The sequence below is a fragment of the Triticum urartu genome, chromosome 5A (assembly GCF_056163025.1).
Source record: "Triticum urartu cultivar PI428250 chromosome 5A, HENAU_Tu73, whole genome shotgun sequence".
In the NCBI taxonomy this organism is placed as follows: Eukaryota; Viridiplantae; Streptophyta; class Magnoliopsida; order Poales; family Poaceae; genus Triticum; species Triticum urartu.
In genome coordinates this window covers 434,658,572-434,669,286 of record NC_141877.1, presented here as the reverse complement: position 1 = coordinate 434,669,286, position 10,715 = coordinate 434,658,572, and the positions used below count along the sequence as shown (strand labels likewise).

The 10,715-nt window shown below is 50.6% G+C and overlaps 1 protein-coding gene across 1 annotated transcript; it reads right to left on the bottom strand.

Moving 5' to 3' along the window:
- Window positions 1-7,611: 7,611 nt before the first annotated feature.
- On the bottom strand, window positions 7,612-8,333 carry LOC147971781 (uncharacterized). The gene has a single exon (XM_087522850.1). The coding sequence runs from the start codon at window positions 8,268-8,270 to the stop codon at window positions 7,680-7,682; it is 591 nt and encodes a 196-aa protein (XP_087378976.1). The 5' UTR covers window positions 8,271-8,333; the 3' UTR covers window positions 7,612-7,679.
- Between the last annotated feature and the right edge of the window lie 2,382 nt (window positions 8,334-10,715).

The following is a 10,715-nucleotide window of genomic DNA, read 5'->3' as shown; positions in this document are numbered from 1 at the left end:
TATATTTTTATTTACCACATGATATGTGTTTTGCTTGGAGCGTCATTTTATTTTATTTAGTTTTGCTTGCTGCTTGAATAAAATACCAAGATCTGAAATTCTTAAATGTTAGAGAGTCTTCATATAGTTGCATAATTATTTGACTACTCATTGATCGTCACTTATATCTTTCGGAGTAGCTTGTTGTTGCTCTAGTGCTTCACTTATATCTTTTTAGAGCACGGTGATGGTTTTATTTTATAGAAATTAATGAACTCTCATGCTTCACTTATATCATTTTGAGAGTCTTTAGAATAGCATGGTAGTTTGCTTTGGTTATGAAACTAGTCCTAATATGATGGGCATCCAAGAGGGATATAATAAAAAATTTCATATAAAGTGCATTGAATACTATGAGAAGTTTGATACTTGATGATTGTTTTGAGATATGAGGATGGTAATATTAGAGTCATGCTAGTTAGTATTTGTGAATTTGAGAGATACTTGGGTTAAAGTTTGTGATTCCCGTAGCATGCACGTATGGTGAACCGTTATGTGATGAAGTCGGAGCATGATTTATTTATTGATAGTATTCCTTATGAGTGGCGGTCGGGGACGAGCGATGGTCTTTTCCTACCAATCTATACCCCTAGGAGCATGCGCGTAGTAATTTTTAGATAAATAATAGATTTTTGCAATAAGTATGTGTGTTCTTTATGACTAATGTTCCATGGATTATACGCAGTCTCACCCTTCCACCATTGCTAGGCTCTCTAGTACCGCGCAACTTTCGCCAGTACCATAAACCCACCATATGTCTTCCTAAAAATAACCACCATACCAACCTATTATGGCATTTCCATAGCCATTCCGAGATATATTTCCATGCAACTTCCCACCGTTCCGTTATTATGACACGCTTCATCATTGTCATATTGCTTTGCATGATCATGTAGTTGACATCGTATTTCTTGCAAAGCCACCGTTCATAATTATTCCATACATGTCACTCTTGAGTCATTGCACATCCCGATACACCGCCGGAGGCATTCATATAGAGTCATATCTTGTCCTAAGTATCGACTTGAAATTCTTGAGTTGTAAGAAAATATAAGTGTGATGATCATCATTATTAGAGCATTGTCCCAGTGAGGAAAGGATGATGGAGACTATGATTCCCCCACAAGTCGGGATAAGACTCCAGACAAAAAAAGGGGAGGCCAAAGAAGCCCCCCAAAAAAAGAGGCCATAAAAAAAGAGAAGGCCCAAATAAAAAAAATAAAAAAAGGAGAGAAAAAGAGAGAAGGGACAATGCTACTATCCTTTTACCACACTTGTGCCTCAAAGTAGCACCATAATCTTTATGATAGAGAGTCTCCTATGTTGTCGCTTTCATATACTAGTGGGAATCTTTCATTATAGAACTTGGCCTGCATATTCCAATGATGGGCTTCCTCAAAATGCCCTAGGTCTTCGTGAGCAAGCAAGTTGGATGCACACCCACTTAGTTTCTTTTTGAGCTTTCATACACTTATAGCTCTAGTGCATCCGTTGCATGGCAATCCCTACTCACTCACATTGATATCTATTGATGGGCATCTCCATAGCCCGTTGATACGCCTAGTTGATGTGAGACTATCTTCTCCTTTTTGTCTTCTCCACAACCACCATTCTATTCCACCTTTAGTGCTATGTCCATGGCTCACGCTCATGTATTGCGTGAAGATTGAAAAAGTTTGAGAACATCAAAAGTATGAAACAATTGCTTGGCTTGTCATCGGGGTTGTGCATGATTTAAATATTTTGTGTGGTGAAGATAGAGCATAGCCAGACTATATGATTTTGTAGGGATAGCTTTCTTTGGCCATGTTATTTTGAGAAGACATGATTACTTGGTTAGTATGCTTGAAGCATTATTATTTTTATGTCAATATTAAAATTTTGTCTTGAATCTTATGGATCTGAATATTCTTGCCACAATAAAGAGAACTACATGGATACATATGTTAGGTAGCATTCCACATCAAAAATTCTGTTTTATCATTTACCTATTCGAGGATGAGCAGGAATTAAGCTTGGGGATGCTGATATGTCTCCAACGTATCTATAATTTTTGATTGTTCCATGCTATTATATTATCAACCTTGGATGTTTTATGTGCATTTATATGCTATTTTATATGATTTTTGGGACTAATCTATTAACCTAGAGCCCAGTGCCAGTGCCAGTTTCTATTTTTTCCTTGTTTTAGAGTATCGTAGAAAAGGAAAATCAAACGGAGTCCAATTGACCTGAAAGTTCACGGAACTTATTTTTGGGCCATAAGAAGCCCCGGAGTATCAGAGTTGGACCAGGAGAGTCCCGGGCTGCCCACGAGGGTGGGGGGTGCGCCCACCCCCTGGGCACGCCCCCCTACCTCGTGGACAGCCTGAAGGTCCACCAACGTACTTCTTCCTCCCATATATACCCATATACCCTAAAAACTTTGGAGATCACAATAGATCGGGAGTTCCGTCGCCAGAAGCCTCCGTAGCCACCGAAAGCCAATCTAGACCCGTTCCGGCACCTTGCCGGAGGGGGAATCCCTCTCCGGTGGCCATCTTCATCATCCCGGTGCTCTCCATGACGAGGAGGGAGTAGTTCTCCCTCGGGGCTGAGGGTATGTACCAGTAGCTATGTGTTTGATCTCTCTCTCTCTCTCTCTCGTGTTCTTGAGGTGATACAATCTTGATGTATCACGAGCTTTGCTATTATAGTTGGATCTTATGATGTTTATCCCCCTCTACTCTCTTGTAATGGATTGAGTTTTCCCTTTGAAGTTATCTTATCGGATTGAGTCTTTAAGGATTTGAGAACACTTGATGTATGTCTTGCGTGGGATACCCGTGGTGACAATGGGGTATTCTATTGATCCACTTGATGTATGTTTTGGTGATCAACTTGCGGGTTCCGCCCATGAACCTATGCATAGGGGTTGGCACACGTTTTTGTCTTGACTCTCCGGTAGGAACTTTGGGGCACTCTTTGAAGTTCTTTGTGTTGGTTGAATAGATGAATCTGAGATTGTGTGATGCATATCGCATAATCATACCCGCGGATGCTTGAGGTGACATTGGAGTATCTAGGTGACATTAGGGTTTTGATTGATTTGTATCTTAAGGTGTTATTTTACTACGAACTCTAGGGCTGTTTGTGGTGGTTTCGTACCCTACCATAATCTCTTTGTTTGTTCTCCGCTATTAGTGACTTTGGAGTGACTCTTTGTTGCATGTTGAGGGATAGTTATGTGATCCAATTATGTTATTATTGTTGAGAGAACTTGCACTAGTGCAAGTATGAATCCTAGGCCTTATTTCCTAGCATTGCAATACCGTTTGTGCTCACTTTTATCATTAGTTACCTTGCTTTTTTATATTTTCAGATTATGAATACCCATATCTAGTATCCATATTGCACTTGTATCACCATCTTTTCGCCGAACTAGTGCACCTATACAATTTACCATTGTATTGGGTGTGTTGGGGACACAAGAGACTCTTTGTTATTTGGTTGCAGGGTTGCTTGAGAGACCATCTTCATCCTACGGCTCCCACGGATTGATAAACCTTGGGTCATCCACTTGAGGGAAATTTGCTACTGTCCTACAAACCTCTGCACTTGGAGGCCCAACAACGTCTACAAGAAGAAGGTTGTGTAGTAGACATCAGGGCCAAAGCAAGGCGGGCCCAACGCGTCTTCTTCTTCTAGCGCCAGGGATCGGTTGAGGCGATCGATCTGGTGGCGGGCATCATTCTCTCCGATTCCTTCTCGGGGGCCAAGCCGGCCTCCAAGACTCGGGTGATCGACACGCGGCGGAGACACGCACCTTTCTCTGCGCTGAGGAGGCCGGTAGCCGCCTGGTCGTTCAACCGCGCGAGGGCAACTGTCTTGGTCGCGCTCGATGGTGATGTGCGTCCGGCTGTGGCTGGCAGCCGGCTCCTTGTCTTGTCGTCCGCGATTGCCATCAGTCGGCGCCCGGGACGTCGCATCATGCTCCTGGCAGGGTGGCCGGAGGTGGGTCATTGTTCCGCCGGTTAGGGTCCTCAACGCGGCAGCCGGCTTCTTGCTGCTCGGCAGCCGCATCGATGAGTCGCTGGACGCGTTCCTCATGTGGCGACACTCGTCGCCTTTGAGGTTGTCCAGCTCATCTCCTGCCGCTTGGGCGGCTCGTATGTTTTCCATAGGCGTGGCGTAGACAGGGCGATCGGCCCCGAACATGCTGGCAATGGCCGCGCCGCGCTGCCGGACCGTACTGACGTGGCTGGGCCCGCCAGGAGCCGGCGTGCCGCCAACAGCGCGGTCCATCTCGCGCCGATAAGCCTCCAAAAGGCGTCTCATGCTAGCTAGCTTCTTGGTGCTCTCGACAAGATGGACGCGGCGGGCTTCCAGCGTCTCGGCATCGGCGTCGTCTGCGATGGGTGCAGACAGGTCTTGCAGCGTTGCCTGGAGCGGGTCCCGGGTACCGTCACCGGAAACTCCATCATGGCTGATGACGAGCACCTCCGTGACGGTGCTGCCGCAGCTGTCAGCGCGAGGGAGAGGATCATCAACAATCACCACGTTGGTAGGGAATGCGTCGAGCGACGCTGTGTCGGAGTCAACAAGCATCGGGTCGGCGGAGCCAACCGACTCCAAGTCGGCGGCCGGCTCGTTGGCGACGTGAAGCTGGTCGAGGAGGTTGACGAGACGGCTCTCGAGGCTGTCGTTGCCCGCGTCGGATGCAGGCTCGTCGGAGAGGAGGATCTCGCCAACAAGGTCGGCGAGGCAGCTCGCTTCGCAGGCGACCTCTGCGCTATGCAACGCGTTGGCACAAACGCCATCCGGCATGCCTAGCTGGCTGCGCTCGGCAGGGAGGAAGAGGGTTCCCGTCCAAAACAGATCTCTGGGCGACGGTGCACCTAACCCCACGGTGGGCGCCAAATGTCGCGGGTTTGTTACGACATATGCCAAAGGATGGCTAATCATGATGGGGGCTAGTAAGACGTCGCGGGTGCCAGGAAATGGGATGAGACGAAGACATGCACGCCGGTGAGTCTTACCCAGGTTCAGAGCTCTCCTAGGAGATAATACCCCTAGTCCTGCTCTGTGGGGTCTCCGCATGATCACTAAGGCACTAGTAAGTACAATGGTGCTCCTCGAGCTGTATGCGAGAGGTGGAAGAAGGCAGGGCCAGCTTTCTCCTCTCTCTATGTGCGTCTAGATCTAACAGTGTTGGGAAACCATTGCATGGGTGCCCTGGGGGTTTATATAGACCTACCCCCCATGAGTACAATGGTAATCTTGCGGGGTGTAGGACCCGATTGTCAGTGTCTTCTATCGCTGGCTCCTCCATCGGCGGCTGGGGCCCGCCGCCTGGTGGGCCCTGCCGGCTGGTCTGGTACGGAGCCGACAGGCCGCCTCTCCAGCTTGCGGGTCTGGCTGGCTTCTTGTTACTGTAGCCGTAATGCTAATGACGCATGCTTGGTTGGGGGAGCGTGGCTACAGTCCCGCCGTCTGGTGGGAGATCACTGTAGCCACACCGTGTCTCCTTTGGTCGATGGCGCATGGACCCCGAGGAAAAGGTGGGCCGCCTGCCGGAGGCCGGCCCCCTCGGGTCCGACTGGTCAAGCGCTGTCTGGTGGTCGCCTGCCAGATGCCGGCCTCTCTGGTGGTCGCCTGCTGGGAGGCGGCTCGTCTTGGGGCCGTCTTCTGGTACTTTGGCCGACCTCTGTCAGCCGGCCGCTTTGAGCCAGCCGGCCGCCAGAAGGCGGCGCTTTATCCTTGACGCTCGTTGGGCGCAGCCGGCCCAAATGTCTTGAAATGCTCAGGGACTCGGGTGAGGCTACCCGTGGTCCATTACTCCGACACAATATGAACATCCAGGTTCCGCTATTGGTTATTGACCAGAGATGAGTCTCGGTCATGTCTACATAGTTCTCGAACCCGTAGGGTCCGCACGCTTAACGTTCGGTGATGATCGGTATTATGAGTTTATGTGTTTTGATGTACCGAAGGTAGTTCGGAGTCCCGGATATGATCACGGACATGACGAGGAGTCTCGAAATGGTCGAGACATAAAGGTTGATATATTGGACGACTATATTCGGACACCGGAAGTGTTCCGGGTGATTCCAGAGAAAACCGAAGTGCCGGAGGGTTACCGGAACCCCTCGGGGAAAGAATGGGCCTACATGGGTCATAGGGAAGAGGGGAGGCAGCCCACAAGGGGCAGCCGCGCCCCCTCCCTATAGGGAGTTCAAATTGGACTAGGGAAGGGGGCGCCCCCCCACCCTTTCCTTCTCCCTCTTCATCTCCTTTCCCTTTTCTCCTCCTCTTCCTAGTAGGACTAGGAAAGGAGGAATCCTACTCCTACTAGGAGGAGGATTCATCCTCCCTTGGCGCACCCCTAGGGCCGGCCGGCCTCCCCCTTGCTCCTTTATATACGGGGGCAGGGGGGCACCCCAGAACACAACAACAGACATTGTTTTAGCCGTGTGTGGTGCCCCCTCCACCATAATCCACCTCGGTCATATCATCGTAGTGCTTAGGCGAAGCCCTGCGCCGGTAACTTTATCATCACGGTCATCACGTCGTCGTGCTAACGAAACTCTTCCTCGACACTCAGCTGGATCAAGAGTTCGTGGGACGTCACCGAGTTGAACGTGTGCAGATCGCGGAGGTGCCGTACTTTCGGTACTAGGACTGGTCGGATCGTGAAGACGTATGACTACATCAACCAGGTTGTCATAACGCTTTCGCTTTCGGTCTACGAGGGTACGTGGACAACACTCTCCCCTCTCGTTGATGTGCATCACCATGATAGATCTTGCGTGTACGTAGGATTTTTTTTGAAATTACTGCGTTCCCCCACACTGTCAGCAGTGGCCGCGACGCCCCCCAGACCGCACAACAGGAGGCGGGCCGGCTCCTCCGTGAGTGGTAAGCAGACACCAGACAAGGCTACCGCGGCCCTCCAGCCACGACGACGATGACGGCACGAACGGCAGCGACGGTGCGGTAGGACATGGTGGCCACGTCTACGAGATGGTCGTCACGTATAGGGTTTAGTAATTTTTTTCTAGTTTTTAGTTAAACGGTCGAAATATCGATCTTCCTATGTAAATTATGTTTGAATTTTAATAAAATTCACCGTGTTTATATGAATTTCATTTGATTAGTTCAAATGGGGTTTAAAACGTATGCGGCTAGCGTTGGATGACCGGCTCCCGCACTAATATCCGCGGACTGGTCCCCTGTCAACCGACAGATGCAGGAGCAAATTTGCAAATGGGAGATGCCCTTAGCATGGATCAACTCGATGAAAGCGGGAAAACGACCGGTAGTAAACGAGGAACCGGTTCTCCTTCATTAGAGCATCTCCAACACCCGCGCAACGCGCCGCAAGCAAAAAAGTCATTTGCCGCGCGCCGTTCGCCTGGTTTGGCGCGGCCGGCAGCGGTGGCTCCAGCAGACGCGTCAAAATTGAGCGCGCGCGCGTAGCTCCAGCGGCCGCGCTAAAATGCAGCGCGCGCTAAACAATGCGTACATTTTTTTAATAAAATTCATAGATAGAAAAAACGATACATAGATATTTTACATAGTTCCATAGCATAGATAGATAAAAATTATTTAGATAGTGCAAGGACATAGATAAAAACTACTAGTGCAGCTACAGCCTACTCTCAGTCATCGTCGTCATCGTCATCGTCGCCATCCTCGCTGGTCTGATCTGAGGTATCGAGCCACATGTCTTCCCAACGATCATCATCAGATGTAAAGATCGTCTCACCACCATTCTCAACTACATCGCACTGGGATAGCGCCAGGGCCTTCCGCCGACGCCTGTCCAACCGCTCAGCGCGGCGCCTTTGCGTCTCCTCCTCGCGGCGCCTTGCCCAGTAGGCTTGCTCGTAGGATACGTCCTCCGGGTGTTGTTGGCGCCACTCCGCCATGACCCGCTCGTCCTCATGGGCGACGAGGAGGCGGTTCTGCCGCTCAACGTGCTCCGCACGGTCTTGTGCCGTGCGAAGACGAGGCGGCGGGGCGACGTCCAGCGCTTGCGGCAACGTGTGGACATCGTGGAAGTTCATCTGCTGGCGCGGCCTGCCTAGGCGCCACGCCGCCGCGTCGTACGCGCGGGCGGCCTCATGCGCCGTCTCGAAGGTGCCGAGGCCGAGCCGGAGTTGGCCGGACCGTATCTCCGAGTAGAACCCGCCGTTGGGGCGCTGACGGACGCCGCGGTAGCCCGACACTCCTCGGCGGCGCGGCGGCATGGTGGCGGGGCGCTGGAGCGGTGGCGCGGGTGGCAGCGGAAGCAACCGAGGAAGCGGTGGAGGGGCGTGTGGCAACGGAAGAGAAAGAGAAGTGTGTGCAATAGGCGTGTGGCGCGCGCCGCATTTTATAGGCGCGCCGGAAGCGGTGCGGCAAAAAAAGCGCGCGACCTGCCGCCTTTTCCCCCGCGCGCGCAAACCGTTCCCGCGTGTGGGATTTTTCTGCCACCGCTGGAGCGCGCCGAAAAGTCCCGCGCGTCCAAAAGACTCGGTTTACCGCGCGCGCGCTTTTTACCGCGGCTGTTGGAGATGCTCTTACCGTATTGAGACTAACATTTCACACTTCTGATGAGTTCTGAGCACAAGACATTGCCAGAGCGCACGATTAAACCGCCCACAGCATCCGTGCTAGCAAACGAGTATAACACCGCTGAAGCGTGCCTTGTTATAATTACGCGCGCGACTGAAGATTGCCTTTGATTGCCCAGCAGCAACGCGTCGGTGCCACTTCTCCAGTTCTCCTGGCCCGGTGACAGCCTGTTTGTCCAGGATAGACCCTCGCCGATAGCGAGCACACATAACAAAAGCAAAGCGTGCAAGCCATCTGATTTCCATACGGCCATACCTAAGCAATGTTCATGTGCGTGCAAAAACTATTCCGGCCGTCGTCGATCGGTCTATCACCTTGGCAAGGAAAGCGAACGAGGAACAGGAGGAGGATAAACATTTGATTTCCTTTTCTTCTATACTAGATAATACAGATGGATAAACATTTGTCTAGCTGGTTCGCTTGGACCGCCTCGCTACTTAGCCAACGCTTCCTTGCTGGAGAATTTGCTTGCTGCGCACACAGCCGCTGCTGCCTCTCCTTGAGAGCTGATGAGACATGCACCGTCTCGTATCATAGCGCCCTGTGTCTCGTGTCTCTTTTTGTTTGGGGCTGCGCCGTCGGGTCAATTCAGGTAGCTTGAGCGGGCTGCCATCTGCTATACATGGCGAACGACGGCTATGATGGAGCTTTTGGCATGTTGCTCTTTGCTGATTAATTCGTCAAGGTCACGACTCACAAGTACTGGAGCGGGGAGGCTTCGGTAATCACCGGTCCTGTTTTAACAATGGACGACGGGTGGGCAGCAGGGCAAGAAACTCGCAAGCTGCTGCTTCCAAACGAAAAGACACAAGTTTTTTTAGGGCAAGTACTCGGCCAAAAATCACTCGATTACTATGTGATTTATGTCATAATATGGAATCAAAACATAATTAAACATTTGTTTTCACGGGAGTACACGGAAAGCACACAACTGCACTACACGGGGATCACAAAATGCACTACACAGATAGCACAAATACACTATCTGTAGCGAACAAAATGCGCTCACGTAGAGAGCACACCTACGCTAATATCGAGAGTACAATTTTAATACGTAGCGGAGTACAAATTTAGTACAGTAGGGTGTTGGAAATATGAGCAATTTAACAAATGATTTTATTAACAGAAATATTAGATAAAGCATGACTAATATAGCCGCGATAAAGCAAGTCATGCAACCTGACGGAGAAAAAGTAAATAGCATTTGCATATATGAACTTGAACTGAACACCTCTAGGACGTACACTAGATCATGTTGCATATATGGAGTAGAACCTAACACATGTAGGCCAAGTACTAGTACGAGAAACTGTGGCAGGATATCTGACAGAAAGAAGAAAACACATACGGGACAGCAGCAGCAGAAGCACTGGACTTGGGGTCGACATCCTCTCCAGCCATGTCGTTACTGAGGTAGTCAACGTCGGGGAAGAAGTCGTCGTCGGGGAAGTAGTCGTCGGAGTCCGTGATGAAGAAGCCAGTAGTCGCGCAAAGTGGTCCCCAAAAACCTTATCACCCTTCTCCCGTACAGGACTCAAAAGGTTCGGTCTCGGAGACCTACTGTCCCGACGTGCGGTGCACGCTGCAAGCCGGGATGAGAAAGACAACAGCAGCTCGGAGATGGATCCGATGGCGAGGGAAGGAGTAGTTCTGGTGCGTCTCTCTGGGAGGAGCGACCTCTCTTTTATAGGCGCAAGAGAAGGAGGCGAGAGGGCAGCGACGGGAGGCAAAACGAAGAGACGGAGGCGAAGCGAATAGCCAGCAGCATCTTTTCAGCTTCCGTGTGATCTTTCGTATACCCGTAGTGCGTGGCAAAAATTTAGATACCGGCTCGGCTCATTCCCACAACCCGCGGCGCGGCGCGTCGTGACGAGGCGAGGCGGGCGGCGGAGGAGGAGCGCGCGTGGATATCCCTCTTGTTCTTATGCTCATACAAGTGGGGAAAGAACCTTCCTTATAAGGAGGTCCAACTCCCACTAAACTAGCAATGTGGGACTAAACTTTAGTAGTATCCCTTGCCTTGCACAAATGGGCTAAGTGGGCCTCTAGGATTTATTAGGAATTTCTGAATAGTTATT

Coding starts and splice junctions, on each gene's coding strand:
- LOC147971781 (XM_087522850.1), bottom strand. CDS start 8,270: ATGCCGCCGCGCCGCCGAGGAGTGTCGGGCTACCGCGGCGTCCGTCAG.